This window comes from Artemia franciscana, chromosome 15, assembly GCF_032884065.1.
Source record: "Artemia franciscana chromosome 15, ASM3288406v1, whole genome shotgun sequence".
Lineage (NCBI taxonomy): Eukaryota > Metazoa > Arthropoda > Branchiopoda > Anostraca > Artemiidae > Artemia > Artemia franciscana.
Window position 1 is genome coordinate 38,961,656 of NC_088877.1, and position 17,792 is coordinate 38,979,447.

Sequence of the window (17,792 nt, forward strand, 5' to 3'; positions counted from 1 at the left end):
TTCGAACGAAATTAAGAGTTCTAGTGCCCTTTTTAAGTGACCAAAAAATTGGTCATTGGACTCCTCCCACGCTCATTTTTTCAGTCACCCGAACAAAATGTTGAGATAGCCATTTTGTTCAGCATAGTCGAAAATCTAATAGCTATGTCTTTGAGGATGACTTAATCCCCCACAGTTCCAGGGGAAGGGCTGTAATTTATGGACTTTGCAAATTCTTTATTCAGTGTCCTGCCCCAAAAATCGGAAAGTGACTGCTGAACAGTACAAATCTGACAGCTTTCAATGAATACTGATGGTTTTCTTTCTGTTATGTCATGGAATATTAACGGTGGCATTCTTGATAAACTACCAGTCCTGGAAAAGTTATGCGAATCCTTTAGTGTCATCTGTATTCAGGAACACTTTTTGACGGATTTGAATTCTCAGCTTTTATGACCTTCCTCTAATGTAACAGTACACCTCTCCCCTGCACGGTTGACAACTTGAAAATAGTCAATCTTTATCTTCCAACCAATTACAGGGACGAAGCTTCTGAAAGAAAATTTGCTATTGCTTGCAGAAAGGTGGCCAAACTGTTAAAAAAGATCGAGAAGATGAACAGAAAGTGTATACTTATTGGAGACTTTAACTGTGATCTACTTGAGAATTCAAGTGCTAGAGCTGACACGTTTCTATCTATTCTACCAACCGGTTACTCGATTGTACCGAAAGACCGAAATTATTCGTTTATTTCAACTTCTGGAAACACTTCTAACCTTGAACCTGTAGTCTTTTTTCATCCTCCCAATCCAGATCTAATTGTGAAAGTCGGTTTGGAAGGTGAATATAGTGACCATATCCTTTTGTTCTGTCAATCCCCGTCCGAGATACTCCCTCTTCTGAATTTGTCAAAAGGAAATCTAAATTTTTACTTGTTAAATCTTGGGACAAGATTGATAAAGCTATCTTCCAAGGGGAGTGTGACTTCATGCTAGATAAAATCCGAGTTCCGTTTCAACTGCTCCAGCGACAACCTGGGATGGACAAGCCTGACATTCGTATTGAACTGAATTTTTATTGTGCGCAGATTACCCACGCTCTAAAAAATGCCGAAAAAATTCGCTGTCCCAGTGAGAACGTGTAGATCTGGAACCGAAAAATTTGGATGGTCCAGTAACGAGAGCCTCAAATCCGCTTGTCAGTCCTCTAAATTTTGGCTACGTCTGTGGAATGGTTGTGATAAACCTAGAAACGGAGTTGTAAATACTTTACGGTTAATTACTAAGCGCCACTTTCAGAAGGAGCTCAAAGCTCACCGGGTTGGCCAAAGTGTTGCAATTGCGGAATCGATCGCGAATGACCCTAACAAGTTATGGAAAACTCGTTTGGCAAATAATAAAACTCGGGAAAGCAAATTACAATTAGTTAGTACCGGTGACATTCATATTTCAAAAGTCAGTTCACCGAACCTGACGTTAAAAATTTGAAACGGATTTAAATAATCGCTTACGTACTCCTGGACCGGGTACCTTTGAAGTAAATTCTAGTGAATTACGTGATGTTATACGAAAGCTTAACAAAAGACAGTCCATGGGTTATGATGGCAAATGCACCCTTCATTTACAAAATGGGTCTGATAAGCTTATGTGTCATCTTACTTTGTTGTACCAAATGATTTTTTGCTGCGGTATAGTTCCAGATTCTTTTTGTATTGGTCTTATTTCACCGATTCTAAAAAAAAGGGAAGGAACCGTCTGAATGCTCATCGTATCGACCTATAACTGTTTCAAGCGTTTTTGCGAAGGTGTTTGAATTTCCTCACCAGTTTGGCTTCCAGCCTAAGCTTGGTTGCTTCCATGCTCTAAAATGTCTGTGCAATTTGTTGATCGATGCAGATAAAGCCGGTGGTACTCTAGCGCTTGGGACATACGATGTTAGTAAAGCATTTGATTCGTTGTTGCATCCCCAAGCAATGAATGAGCTTTTGAACCGGTGTGTGTCGCTAGACTTAGTTAGACCTCTTTTGTACATGTACCGCCATATGAAAGCAAAAATACGTATACCTGGAAGCAATTTGCTGACTGATGGGTATATATCAATTCATATCGGGGTTAAGCAGGGTGCCGTTACTTCTCCCACGGTTTATAGTAATGCAACGCTTCCAGCTCAGTGCCAACTTTCCTTGTGCTGTATATAGATAAAGGTACTGATTTTTTGATATTATGTTATGCAGACGGCGTTTTTAATATTAGTAGGACTATCAGTGGGCTAGAAAAATGTTTTTTGGAGATATGTAAAAGCTACAGTGATATTTGACTTCCCCTAAATGCTGAAAAATGTGATGTTTTGATTTTTAATGAAATAGATACGACTAGACCAGATAATATATCTATAGATCTGAATGGTACAGAAGTAAAGCCTTGTGTTAAGTTGAAATATCTTGGCCTTCCTATTGGAAAAAATCTGAAGAAAACTAAGCTATTGATGCTAGAAAGTATGGAAAGGAAAATCCGTCGTGTATATGGTACAATTGTTAGTTCTCAGTTTCATTTGAATAGAGCCCATCTTGCGAGAATTTACAATAATGTCGTCCTACCACATATTCTGTATTTAGTCCCGGTTTACCCTATATTTAGTGAATCTGACCATCTTAGGATGAAACGCGTTTTCTTCAAATTTGCTAAGTTTCTGTTGCGAGTTCCTCCGTGGACCCGCAACTCCTATTTGATAAAAAAATATAGCTTGTCTGACCCGTGCGCTAAGTTAGCTGAGCTGAATGTACACATGTGCAAGAAGCAAACCGGCCATGAATGGCAAAATGTTGTTTTTTGACGTGGAATTATTTTTGTTTGTATTTTAGAATGTAATTACGATATGTTGTTTCTTTCTTCTTTTTTTCCTTTTTTTTTCAATTTACTCCATCACGTCATTATTTTGTATGATGGGTTATAAATAAATACATACATACATACAGTATTGGTTATTGGGAAGCATACAAAGGTTTTCAGGAGGGATTGTTTCTGTTGGGAGGGGGGGGGAGAGAGGATTACTTGGGAAGATCTTTCCACGGAGGATGTTTTCATGGCGGAAGGAACATTTCTATGAAGGAGCGCCGCGTTTCCTAGCATTATTTAAAAAAACGATCAGAAATTAAATATAAAAAAACAAGTTTTTTCAACTGAAAGTAAGGAGCAACATTGAAACGAACAGAAATTATTCCGTATACAAGTTGTTTGCCCCCTAGTCAATGCCTCGCTCTTTATGCTAAAGTTTTTTTAGTACTTTCAAAAGAACTATCAATTCTAATTAAACGGCCTTTGTAATTCAGGGGTCTTTCTTAAAGAATTGGAACAAAATTCGAACTTTAGCGTAAAGAGCGTGATTAGAGGGCGAACCCCTCATATATGTAATAATTTCTGTTCGTTTTAAGTTTTAATGTTGCGCCTTCTTTCAGTTGAAAGAACTTGTTTTCTTTATTCAATCTGAAGTAGTACACGCATATTTCAAGGATTCCTGACCATGCAGACAAAGGATAGGGTAAACAAAAAAAATTTTTAAGTGTATTAAAATTGTAGATTAACTTTGAAATAATCAAAGGTTGACAATACTTTAACTGTGAACAACAAAGAAATCTTTGCTGGACCATTAAAGCTGACAGGAAGGGGGCCATTCCAGTTTATAGAGAGTTTTACATGATTACACTCCATATGATTATCGAATTTCGTCCCTATACTTGAGGCATTTTTTCAGTTTTTTGCTTCCCCTCTGTGAACAGTGTTTTATACACTTACACATTCAAAAAAAGTTGAAGAGAAACGAAGAAATAAAGTAAAAAGAATAGGTATGTCGAATGCACCAGGATCCGCCCACAAGTATTCCCCAAGTATTTCAACTCGTGTAGAATTGGGTTCCGACTTACGTCGAAACCAGGTAACTTTTTAGTTCTGTTGAATTTGCAGGTGAAAACGCTGATTTAAGAAAATCGGACTTTTGTACTCTTTTCTGACAAAAATTCAAACTTCTAATCAAACAGTTAGATTCATAAATATTTTTTCTAAATACTGAAACCCTTTTCAAACCAAAAGTCATAAATTAAGCCTTCTGGAGTAAAAAAAAAGCTTTTTTTAAACTGTCAAAATATCGGTACCTTTGCCCTACTCTAGATTGTTTCTGGGTGTCTTTTTAGAGATATACGTGCACTACAAACTACCCAAGGATTTCAAAATTTATGTGTAGTTAAAAATATTCCAATCTCCATACAATATCCTACATTGATTTCGAAGATTCCGTAATTACTTCATCACTGCTTTTATGGACATAAGTATGGAATTGAAGATCTCAAGATTGTACTCGCTGTTTTTTTTTTTTTTTTTTTTTTTTTTTTTTTTTTTTTTTTTTTTTTTTTTTTTTTTTTTCGTACAGATGGCTAAACACTCCTCTATCAGTCAGCATTCCTTTTCTGTCAAATATGACTAATATGAACTGACCTGATGACCTTGAACAACAAGAAATTAACCAATGGTAATTCTCATTTAGTACAAAACATTGAAACCATCTGTAAAATACTATTGCTGAGGCCTGATAATTCTGAAGCCATAAGAGCTATTTCAGAAGCTCAATGTCTCAAAAAAAGGCCATGAAATTAAAGATCAGGAAGATTATGCTTCACTTTGGGTAGTATTTTTCCCATTTTTCCCTTGTTTTGGTATTCAAATCATATTTTTCGGTTTGGCTGTAGCTGCTATGGTATGCAAGGACCAGTAAAAGCTTACTTTGTATAATTTGATTCAGTCAATAGAATATAGTTTAAACAGTATCTTAACTTTCCATAGTGATTTATAGAGATTTACATACTCTTTTGTCTGCATGTCGTCACATGAATATCTAAATTTGAAAATGAATCATATAGTGCTGCTACAGTGGTACAACAATAGCTATTTATCATCTTTCTTTTCAATCAGGAGCTTATTGATCAATGCAAAAAAAGCTATAACATTTACAAAATAAACTTTCAGATGTGGTGATCCAAGGTTATCTGACTGGTAGAAAAAAAGAATGGAAATAAAACTTACAATATTTTATCACAGCAATATTTACTGGACCTTCACAGGTTTTCATTACTAGGCCTTCCATGTCCTTCTTAATGATCAATACTGTTTAGATACCTAAAATTAGAAAAACTTTAAAGAACAAAATTTAAACAAATAACATTAGGGTCTTCAAAAAGGAATTTTCTATCATTTTGTAAAGATTTAGAAATATGACATTTTGAAAATGAAATCCTTCTTAGGATTCCCAAAAACGCAAAACCTCTAAACTACAACAGACAGCAAAAAAAAAACTTTGATTCCATACTTAATTCCCTCTCGAAATTTAATAATTGCTATTGTTGCAATTGTATCCCAGTCCACCCCTCCCCCCTAATTTGGAATACAAAAGTTTTCTGATGTTGTTTGTTTTTTATTATTTTTTACGATCAAAAAGTTCGTGGTAATGAACAGTAGTAAGGAGCGACCCGGCTCAATATTAAACAAAAGTCTAAAAAATAGAATTTTGACACTAATAGATACATCAGAAGAATCAGATTTTTATGCTGATTTCAAATATATAAGTTTCATCAAGTTTAGTTCTATCCATCAAAAGATACGAGCTTGAGAAAATTTGCCTCATTTTGGAAAATAGGGAGGACCCCCTAAAAGACATAGAATCTTAACTAAAAGCGCGCCATCGCATTCAGCAAATCAGAGATCCCCACTGTAGAAGTTTCAAGCTCTTATCCACAAAAATGTGGAACTTTGTACTTTTTGTAAGAAGACTAATCATGGGTGCGTGTTTTTTTTTCCAGTGGTGATTGTAATGACCCAGTGGTCCTAGAATGTCGCGAGAGGGCTCATTCTAACGAAAATTTAAAGTTCTAGTGCCCTTTTTAGGTGACCAAAAAAATTGGAGGGCACCTAGGTCCACTCCCACGCTAATTTTTTTCTAAAAATCAACAGATAAAAATTTTGAGATAGCCATTTTTTCAGCGTAGTCGAAAAACTTAATGACTATGTCTTTGGGACAACTTACTCCCCTAAAGACCCCGGGAGAGGGCTGCAAGTTACAAACTTTGACCAGTGTTTACATACAGTAATGGTTATTGGGAAGTGTATAAACGTTTTCAGGGAGATTTTTTTGTTAGGGGGGGGGGAGGGAGCTACGTGGAGGGATCTTTCCTTGAAAGAATTTTTCATGGGGGAAGAAAAATTCCATGAAGGGAGCGCAGGATTTTCTAGTACTATTAAAAAAAACAATGAAAAAATAAATATGAAAAAGTTTTTTTCAACTAAAAGCAAAGAGCAACATTAAAACTTAAAACGAACAGAAATTATTACGCATATGACGGGTTCATCTCCTCTTAAATACCTCGCTCTTTACGCTAAAGTACTTTTAGTAATTTTAACTATTTATTCTTTGGCCTTTGTGATTCTGTTGTCATTCTTAAAGAATTGGGACAAAATTTAAGCTTTAGTGTAAAGAGTGAGGTATTAACAAAACATTAATATGCAAATTTCGTTTTAATTATTCATGTGCGAAGAGACAAAGTGGTTGTAAAAACTTTGGAAAGAGCCAATTTGGTTAGAGTCATGGTGTCGACCATGTTTTCACTCTTAGGTTAATAATTGAGAAGTCCCTTCGTTGTCAAACACCTTTGGTCCTTAGTTTTATCGATTATGAGCAAAGCTTTCGATTATGTTGATAGAACAGCGTTAACAAAGGTCTTATCGTTATATGGTATACCAGAAAAATACATTAAAGTGATTTGCGCTATGTACGAGAATAATACTGCTGCGGTTAAGGTAGGAAATGAGGTTAGCAACTGGTTTTGTATTAAATCAGGAGTTAAGCAGGGTTGTGTTCTATCCCCCTTTATATGGATCATTTTGATGGACTTCGTCTTAAGGAGCACAGGAAAGGCAATTGGAGACCATGGAATCAAATGGGGAGGAAGAACGCTCCTGGACTTAGATTATGCTGATGATTTAAGCATATTAGATGAAAGTGCAAAATGAATGAATTTTTAGAGGTTTTGCGAGTTCAGGGTGCTAAAATAGGCTTGAAAATTAATGTTAAGAAGACTAAGTCACTAAGGCTAGGAATAAGTGGAGATGAACAGGTGACATTAGGTAACGAAAAGATTGATCAGGTTGGGAGCTTCAGTTACCTTGGTAGTATTATTAGTAAAGATGTTAAAAGTAGAATAGCTAAAGCTCAGGGTGTTTTTTCACAGTTAAAAAAAGTTTGGAAGAATAGAAAGATAAGCCTACAAACCAAGATTAGAATATTGGAAGCTACAGTGATGACAGTGGTCAAATATGGCTCTGAAGCATGGACACTCCGAAAAGCAGATGAAAATTTACTAGATGTTTTCCAGAGAAAATGCCTACGGATTGTTCTGGGTACCCAGCTGACTGACCGTATTTCAAACAGTAGGTTGTACGAAAAGTGTGGTTCAATCCCGCTTTCTGGGGCTATAATGAAAGAAAGGTTGAGATGGCTAGGCCACGTTCTACGGATGAAGGATGACAGATTACCGAAGATTGTCCTTTTTGACCAACCGTCTGGGGCTACACGGAAAGCAGGTCGTCCTTGTCTGGGTTGGGAGGATGTCATAAATAAGGATTTAAAGGAAATGGGAACTTCCTGGGTGTAAAGAGGGAGGCTTTAAATAGATTAGGTTGGAGGAGGAGCGTGCGTAGCTGTGTTGGCCTCAGGCGGCTTGGTGCTGCAGTGAGTTATTAGTAGTAGTAATTTGGTTAAAAATTGAAACTAGTGAATCAAAGTGAACCCATTATAAAAAAAAGTGATTGAAAGGCAACCAGCCTCCTCTCTAGCTCTTTTTTCTACCCACCCCTCCTACCAACTTTAAAGACATAGGCTACAATCAAAATTTTGAGATAGCCATTTTGTTCAAAATAGTCAAATAAGTATTCCTCTGGAGACAATATTAACCACATAGGTCCTGTAGGAAATTCTGTAAATAATACAAATTGGCAATGACCTAAACACATGTTTTATAGTTGAAAAGAGGGCCTTGTTTAACATTGGGCATGAAATTGACTCAAAACTTTTAAGGATCATGGCTACAGCAAAAGCTGTAACCAAGTAAAAAAAAAATCACAGCCCATGGTAACTAAAAGTTCAAAAATGCATTTTAAAACACCATAATTGTGAGGGACATTTGTCATTTGTTCTGACCCAGGAAAAGTAACTATTATTTTGATTTGTCTTAGTAGTAAAATGTTATATTGAAAACAAATTTACAATAATTTAGAAAAAGCCTAAAACCAATCAAAAATGGCATTGGATCAAAACAAAAACGGCATTTTTGCTTGATAATTCAAATGATCTTGTAGAAAAGGCAATGAAATTTGCAAAAGATAATTGTCATTATATGGACATTCCTGAAGCCAAGAAAAAAATATCAAGAGAAAGATTTTGATATCCAGAGAGATGCTGCAGACAACCCACTAGCATTAGAAAATGAACAAAAAAGATTAATGTTACAGTGCAAAATCAAGTGTTTTCTAAAATCAAGCTTCACAAAGTTTCCTTAGACCAACCTTGACTCTCTAGCTTCGTTATTTTACCTATTGAGATGAGTATAGCCAAAGAGCTTGATAAGGCTATTTCTCAGTTGGCAGAAAAAAAAAGTTACAAGATAGACATTCTAAGTAAAAAAAGATGTTTAAAAAAAACAGTACATGTTATTATAATCAGTTATAAATTAACATTAATATTATAATGGTGATTGAAATTCTAGACAAGCTGCTTTTTGCTATCTTGCAAATGGGTTAAGTTAGAAAATGGAACTGTCTGGGATGGATCTACAGACTAAAGTATGTAACACCAGGGCCATCAAGTATGGGGGGATGCCTCCCAACATTTTTGGACACTCAGTAAAAAAGAAGTCGGTAAAACCATGGCACTTCTTGCCACGATTTTTCAATGCCGCTAAAATTCTTTGTTCAGTTCACTAAAGACCACAAAAAAAATGACATGTCATCTACAGAAATTTCGAACTTGGTCAGTAAATGCAGCACTTTTACCAACTCCTGCTGAGATTGCTAAAGTTGAGTTTTTACCACCACTAGGAAATAGCAATCTCTTGGTGTTGGTGATATTACTAAATTGTTTTTTTGGGTTTTGCTGATGTTCTAAATAGTTCTCCCAAATATGATTATGGCAGAGTGAATTAAAGTGTATTTTCTAGTTATATATTATCTCTTTCTATCCAAGAGGAGTTAAAGCAATGTAACGCTACTGCTGATGTGTCCTTCAAATTTATTAAGCAGTCTCTCAAAGAAAGTAAGGATTGATATGTACCAATATTTACTATCAGACAGTTTTCCAAAAATAGACACATCCTTCCTCAGTATATTCTACAAATGGTAAAAGATTAGGTGATAGGTGGTTTGAGCATAAAAATTTAAGCCTCTGATTCATGGTCAAATATAAAAGAGCTAGAAATAGAGCAACTAAGTTCCTTTGTCTAAATCGTAAAGACATTGAGTCGAATGTTATTCCATGTTATTCCAAAGATTTTGGAAGTATGTAAGAAGGAATCAAGTTCCACAATCCCCATCATCCACTTACTTCATAGATCCTGAAACTCTTTCACACGTAGATGATACTTATGGTAAAATCACAACTTTTCAATAAGGTATTTGATTCAGTTTTCACACAAACATGGACAGAAAAACATGCTCAATTTATTTTTCCAGATTTTACACAAGAATTTGATGATCAAGATTTTATGGTCCAACTGGTTTATCAAACCATGTCATAAATTTTATTTTATATTTAATGCAATAAGCTTTATAGAGCTCACTGCATTTTGGTATTAATAAATAAATAAAAAATGATATGTGCTGAAATATGTATATCAGTTGGTAAATGCAGTAGTTTTACCAACTTGTACAGTGGTTTTACAAATTTTATTGTATCCAAAAACAAACTTTATATTAATCTGGACAAAAACAGTTGGCAAAAATGACCAGCTAGTCGGTAAAATCTCTCCCCCTGATTATTTTGGCTAGTAACAACCCTGTGTACCAGGATAGTATTTTGAAGTATGTACCTTCTCTCCTCCCTCTAGAGGGCAATGACCTTTGGTCACCTTTAAAAATCAGTATGCTGTAAAATTGCTTACATACTATAGCAACAACACTTGATAAGTGAAGCTAGGTTAATCATAATGAAATATACCAAAATATAATAATTCAGAAACATAATTATGGAAACTAAAACAGAGAATTATGGAAAGCAGGCTTCCAAGAACACATTATATTAAATAACAACATAACATAACCAACTCTCTTAAAAGTTAATTAAAATATCCATGCATAGTATTTTCTCTCACTTGGGTGAAGCTAATTATCTCCAAGTGCACACAGAGAAACTAGTTATACAATAGATGAAGACCAACAGTGTGGTCAATATAATACATAAGTAACTAAAATTGAAACCTAGCAAAATCAATCTTTTGCTTAAATGAAGGGTAGAAATCTAGTTTAGCTAATTTTTTTTGCTATCTTGGAAAGGGGTTATGTTAGGAGAATGAAACTTTCAGTAATGAATCCAGGGCCAAAAATATACTCTGGGAAGGTATTGCCAAACTTCTGTAATAATACTCTTCTAATTTCTAAGTTTTAGAAATTTGCCTACTTGACAGGTCAAAACCTATACTTGTTGTTTGACAAAACAAGAGTTTCCTGCTGCTTGAATAAAATTTTCAGCCATATCAATGTTTTTTTTCTAAATTTAGGAAATGTATTTGCAGAACTTTGAAATCTCACCTCATACATTGGGATTGAGCAAAGTTGTGAAGCTGAATACAATTTTGTTGTACTTTATTTAACTAGAAGATCTATTTTGCAAGGTTTCACTTTTATAATACAAAGATTTTAAAAGGTCATCAAAGGTCACTGCCCTTTAGAGGGAGAGTTGATAAGTGCTTCAAAATATCTTACCAGGACATACTTAAATCTGTAGGCCCATCCCTGAAAGTTTCATTTTCCTAACCTTACCCCTTTCCAAGATAGCAAAAAGTAGCTAAACTAGAATTATACCCTGATGTGATTTATCATCACAGTGCCAGATGTACTCTGCTACTGCACTGCCTTTTCACAGAAAAGTGACTTTAAAAGAAGATCTTGTAATTACTACTGATAATGAATTAAAATTCAGGACTCATGCTCAGAAGGCTGCTGCTGGTGCTAGTTCAACCATGAGTCTGATCCAGCATACTCTTTCTACTCATTTCATTCAAGTCATCAGTCTGCTGTATATCTGTATATATGCTTATGCATCCTAAGCTGGAAGTTGGGATGTTTCTAGCCCCTCTTGTTTTAAAAAAGACATAAAAGTGTTGGAAGATATGTAGAGACATGCCACCAAAACAGTATCTGGCATGCAGGAGCTTTCCTACCCTAAAAGACTAGCAAAGCTGAAACTACAAACTCTTGTATAAAGGAGAAATAGAGGTCATGCCATTTTAGCCTATAAGTTAATGAGGGCTAATCCACTTCCAGCATTATTTCCCACTGTTGGTCCTAACTCAAGAACTAGAGGTCATCACTTGAAACTTGTTAAGCAGTCTACTCTATCCTGAGTCTGCACTCAATTCTTTTCCTCAAAAACCATAAACACCTGGAATAGACTCTCTGAAAAAACTGTTACTGCTGAATCTGTAGACATCTTCAAACAAAGACTGGGTGCTGAATGGTCCTCTAGAGAGTGTAAACTCAACTGGGAAGCTATGGATCTGCACAGTGTGCCTTGTCACACAGGAATTCTGAATGCAACTCAAATCATCAAACCTGCAGCTCTACAAGTAGAAATCCTTAGATTGCTTCAAGCCATAATTCAAGGTTATTTAAGGTAAAACAACAAAAGAATCCCATGGCTACTTATTGACAGTAAGATATCTCCCAACAATGACAGCTGAGAGTAAGGTATCATCACTCTCTTTCATTACTTTTGGCTCATCAGTTGCTTTCCATTCAGTGATTCTACTATCCTCAAATCTTTGGGGATTTCCGCAAAATTATCAAAAAAATGGAGCAGCAAAAACACCTGGGCCTAGAAACGTTAAAGGTTCAAATCTGGCCCTGTGCCTTTCCAAGATGGCAAAAAGTAGCTTGTCTAGAATTTTACAAAATGTTTATACAGAAATTCTTTGAAATATGGTACAGAATTTGTTTTCCTACTCACTTCTTTGTTTCCATAATATAAACACTTCAAATGAGTTTTGTTAAATGCATGTATGATAATTAGGAAAAAAATAGGTAAAGCTTTAGTTTTGTCACAAGCTGTCGAAAGTGGAAACTAGCACATCCATTTTTTAGCTTTCTAAAATCCCCCTTCAACAAACTAAAATGCATAAAGTGGGCAGGATTTTAAAGCCAAGGGAAATGTTGGGGTTGTATAATATGAATGAAGTTATATTTTAAATACTATTTCCAGTCATCACTGGTAATTTCTGTATAGTAGTAAGTCAAAACGTAATTAAAAAACTTACACATCCAGTAATACTAATATCAACTTTAACTTTTGAGTTTAAACTAGCCAGTGAACCAGTAAATCAGAGCAATTAGTTAAATATAATGTTATGTCCTGTTGATTTGAAGAAACGCCTTCAGACAGAATGGAAATTATACAGTTTTTCATTTCAAGATTAAATTTGTTTGCCAAAGATCCTTTGGCTATGGGAAGGCCTTGGTGAAACAAATTTGGTTGAATATAGATTATCTCTTCATTCATTTTTCATTTTATTCCACTTTGTTCCTTCAGTTCTAACAGTTGTTTGGTTAAGAATGCATTTGCTTTAGTTGTTGAAGATAAAAATATGTGAAACTTTTTTTTTGCAACATGGTTGCTTTGTTTCACAATTTCTTACCAGTGGCAAAAAAAGCCTGAAAATGGAGAGTAGATGATAGTCTTAAGTCTCAAAATAGCTAGTTTATTTAAAAAGGTAGACAGTGCAATGTCTAATTTTGCTTATAGATATCACTACCTATAGAGCAAAGCAAATTAGTCCATGAGCCCTGCAGGCAGCAGGGTGAGGTCTGTATTCTATATTTATGGAATAATTATTTGGCCTGAAGCCTGAAAGAGCAAACAAAAAGTAGGTTAGAAAATGCTAATTCTAGAGGTGTATCCACTTTTTAGCTTTCTAAAATCCCCCTTCAACAAACTAAAAATGCATAAAGTGGGCAAGGTTTTGAAGCCAAGGGAAATGTTGGGGTTGCACAATATGAATGAAATTGTGTTTTAAATACTATTTCCAGTCATCACTGATAATTTCTGCATAATAGTAAGTTGAAAGATAGTTAAAAAAAAACTTACACACCCATTAATGCTAATATCCACTCTCACTTTTGAGTTTAAACTAGCAAGTGAACTGGTGAATCAGAGCAATTAGTTAAATATTAAATTTATTTTCTGTTGATTTGAAGAAATTCCTTCAGACAGAATGGAAATTATACAGTTTTTCAGTTCAAGATTAAATTTGTTTGGAAAGATTCTTTGGCTATGGGAAGGCCTTGGTGAAACAAATTTGGTTGAATAGTGATTCTCTCTTCATTCATTTTTCACTTTATTCCACTTTGCTCCTTCAGTTCCAACAGTCATTTGGTTAATGATGCATTTGCTGTAGTTGTTGATGATGAAAATATGTGAAACTTTTTTTGTAACATAGTTGCATCATTTTGTGATTTCTTACCAGTGGCAAAGAAAGACTCATAATGGAGAATAGATGATAGTCTTAAATCTAGAAATAGCTAGCTTATTTAGAAAGTGCAATGTCCAATTTTGCTCATAGGTAACATTACCTATAGGTCAAAGCAAACTAGTCCATGAGCCCTGCAGGCAGCAGGGCAAGATCTGAACTCTATATTTATTGAGTAATTATTCAGCCTGAAGCCTGAAAGAGCAAACAAAAAGCAGGTTATAAATATAAACTAACAATTCAACCAATCAGAATACAGACCTTGCCCTGCTGCCCATAGGGCTCATGGACTAATTCACTTTGCTCTGTAGGTAATATTTGTTCACAAGAATCACTATTCAACCAAATTCATTTCACCAGTGCCTTCCTCTAGCCAAAGAATCTTTTAAAACAAATTTTTTCTTGAACTGAAAACATTTATAATCTCCAATGTGTCAGAAGGCATTTCTTCAAATCAACAGAGCATAAACATAATATTTAACTAATCACTCTGATTCACCAGTTCACTGGCTAGTTTCAACTCAAAAGCAAAAGTAGATATTAGCATTAATGGATGTGTAAGTTTTTTAATTATCTTTCAACTTCCTATTAAGCCTATATAGAAAATACCACTGATGATTGGAAATAGTAAGCTATCAAAAATATAATTTCATTCATATTGTATAACCTCAACATTTCCCTCAGCTTCAAAACCCTGCCCACTTTATGCATTTTTAGTTTGCCCTATGGAGGAGGAGGGTCAACCAGAAATGGATGTGCTTTTAGAATTAGCATTTCTAAGTGCTCTAAACTGGAAACTATGTTGCTTTGCAGCTTAGTTTTCAGTTTAGACATCTTGTGACAAAATTAAACATTTACCATAATTTGTCATATTGTATAACCCAACTTTTCCCTCAGCTTCCAAACCCTGTCCATTTTACACATTTTTAGTTTGCCCTGTTGAGGAGGAGGGTTAATCAAGAGTAGAATGTGCTTCAAGAATTAGCATTTCTAAGTGCTATAGTATGGAAACGATACTGCTTTGCAGCATAGTTTCCACTTTAGACAGCTTGTGATGAGACTAAAGCTTTACCAAAAAACATTCAAAAGAGGGACAAAAATTGAAATTCTGCCCAGGACATCAAAAGGCCAATCAGTGTCACTGGTATTAGACACTGTCCAGGTAGCCTACTGAGGGTATTACCATAAGTCACGATTCCCAGCAAGATTGAGCAATAATCATGCAGAGTTGGTGTAGGCCTACCTAACCTTAGCACATATTTCTACACTAAACAATAAAAACCTGTTGTATCTGAAGCAAACTGGTGATTAAAAAAAAGGTAAAATTCTAGTTAATTGACTTCTTGCTATCTCGGAAATGGTTTATGTTAGGAAATTGAAACTTTCAGGGATGAATCTACAGACTGAATTTTGACCTGGGAAGGTATTTTGAGGCAACTACCTGTACTCCTTCTCCCTCTAGAGGGCCCTGACCTTTGATGACCTTTAAAAATATGTGTCTTATAAAAGTGGAACATTTCAAAATAGATCTTCTGCTTAATTGAAGAACAACAAAGTTGTTTTCAGCTTCATACCTTTGCTCAATTCCATTTAGGTTATAAGGTTTTAATGATATACAAATACATTTCCTAAATTTTGAAAAAAAAACATTGATATGGCTCAAAATTCTACTGAAATAACAGGAATTGCATTTTCAGAACTAAAGGCAGAAAAAAAGCAACTAGTAACTAAAAATTCAGGTAAAATGTTGTTTTGTCAAAATTTCAATAGGTATAGACCTGTCATGTAGGCAAATTTCAGGGCCCTCTAGAGGGAGAAGGAGTGGAGGTGGGTACTTTAAAATACCTTCCCAGGACATACTATAGCCTGTAGACCCATCCCTGAAAGTTTCATTTTTGTAACCTAAACCCTTTCTGAGATAGCAAGAAGTCAATTAACTAGAATTTTACCAAAAAAAATAATATATAACTTGCCTTTATCCTTCCTGCCAAGGTACTTGCCAAGTTTTTCTAGTCAATGTCAACTCAAAAGTGTTATCAGAAGTTAAGCTCAGACACATTTTTCTATTCAAGTTAAATCAAGAGCCGTTTTTTGGAACAGGAGAGCCTAGTTTAACCGTGAGCAGGCTCGTAGCCCGGTAAGGTTACTTATTTGGATTGGTCACTGTCGCAAAACTCACAAAATATTTGTATTTATTATTAAAAGGAATTTTTTTTTAAATAGATGGTTTTCAAAGCTTTTTGTCTGACTTTTTCATTTTCTATCTAAGAAAAATTGCTGTAAAGTCAAGAAGGTGAAATCTTTGTGTGATTAGGACAAACTTTATGGTTTGCACTTTGTGAAAAACTTTACTAACTTTGTTGGCACTTTGTGAAAAACATTATTAACTTTATTGGCACCATGAGAGCCCCAGCAAGGGATTTCCGCAATGTGAAAATGAACCACAGGCAAGAATTAAAAGTGGCGACTTTTATTTGCCAAAGTTTGGCCCATTTCAAGGACACACTAGGCAGTGTCAACATTTTGTAGTTATAATTCTGCATTCTGTAGGCAGCCTCAACATTTTTCCCGATTTTTGGGTTTGACTGGCTGGCGTAAGATGCACCACTTTGCTTCTTTCTCTTAAATACCAGGGATCTTATTAGAAAAAATACATTTCACGCTAAATTTAAAAATTCTTACTATGTTACAATGGTTTGTCACTAAATTGCAACACACGAAAGAAGCAAACAAAGAATTATAATAAGATGCTTAACTAGCCACTCAAAGCTATGATCCTCCAATGGGATTAAGAAATATCAAACTAGTTATTGAAGCCATCAAAATTTTTCAAGCTATTTTTCCCTGCACATATTAAAAAAATATTATATTTTCTTTTCAAGAGTCGAAAGTGATTTGATTAAAATAAAATGAATTTTTACCAAAAACTCTGTTTGTGGGAGTCTCTCATTCTTTTTAGAAAAGACTCAAAAGCTTCATTTCGGGCCCGAGTATTTTTCAGTGACGCACATGTTCCACATGTTCCACATAGTGAGGGAGATCAGGATTTTACAAATATGCAAAAGATGCACTTGAACAGCTTTGCTTAAATGACAATTGACAAAGAGGTAATAAATCAACTTATGTTTCCATTTCTCGAACTGAATTATCAGTTATTCTTGCTGTGGCCTATCCAATGTTGGGTCAGGTACTCCAAAAAATTATTTAAGTAGAAGTACCAAGTGCTCAACCAAAACTGTAATTAAGTATCAGTACTAAGTACTCAAAGTAAATTGTACTAAAGTCCTTACTACTTAAGTACGTATTTAAGGACAGAAGTGCGTGGCTTGAAGGCTTTTTGCATTGCAAAGAATATGGTTAGGCTGTCAGGAGAGAAACTGACATAAGTTGTTACATTATATCCATTGGAGAAGTAAAATGGAATCCCACTCAAGCTCCACCAGGGCCGTATCCAGGGGGGTACAAAGCTTGAACCCCCCTCCTGCAATGCTTCTCCAACTTGCAAATTCGTGTAGATGATGCCTTAATCTTACTGTTAGAAAAAGTTCAAGGGAGGGTATTTTTATATCCCCCACGGGAAATTTTTCCCGGTAAAACCCCTCTCAAACGAAAATGCTGGATATAGCCCCGAGCCACCCACAACAGCTCAGCTTTAACCATATTAGAACTTTTATAGTAAACAAAACACAAAAAGCTGGTTTCTCATTCATTATTATAGTATAAACTGTCTAAAAATTATGCTAGCATAGACTTTCTAAGCGGCTTCATTGGGGGAAAATGACAGGTGACGTAACAAACATGGTATATCCAACCATTGTGTCAAATACGCTTTTTTATCTTTTTCAGATTTTTTTCTTCTGTCGCCCGTCTGAACGCCGCATTAAACTTTGTTCACATTGATGTGTTAAGAGGAATAAGGAAAATGGAGCTCGGTTATATGTTCTCGTATGGGTCACCAATCAGAATGCTTAATTGATGGGATCAACACGTCAAGAAAAATATGGAAGCCAGAATGAACAAAATATTAGCTTTACGTGGCTGT

The 17,792-nt window shown here is 35.2% G+C and overlaps 1 protein-coding gene across 1 annotated transcript in view; it reads right to left on the bottom strand.

The window, feature by feature from the left end:
* Positions 1–15,814, bottom strand: part of LOC136036450 (diphosphomevalonate decarboxylase-like) — a 48,432-nt gene extending 32,618 nt beyond the window's left edge. The window contains exons 1-2 of the mRNA XM_065718690.1: positions 15,724–15,814; positions 5,052–5,144 (exon numbers count right to left, since the gene is read on the bottom strand). Of these exons, the coding sequence (XP_065574762.1) occupies positions 5,052–5,112 (61 nt within the window). The 5' untranslated portion in view covers positions 5,113–5,144; positions 15,724–15,814. The remainder of the gene's footprint in view (positions 1–5,051; positions 5,145–15,723) is intronic.
* Between the last annotated feature and the right edge of the window lie 1,978 nt (positions 15,815–17,792).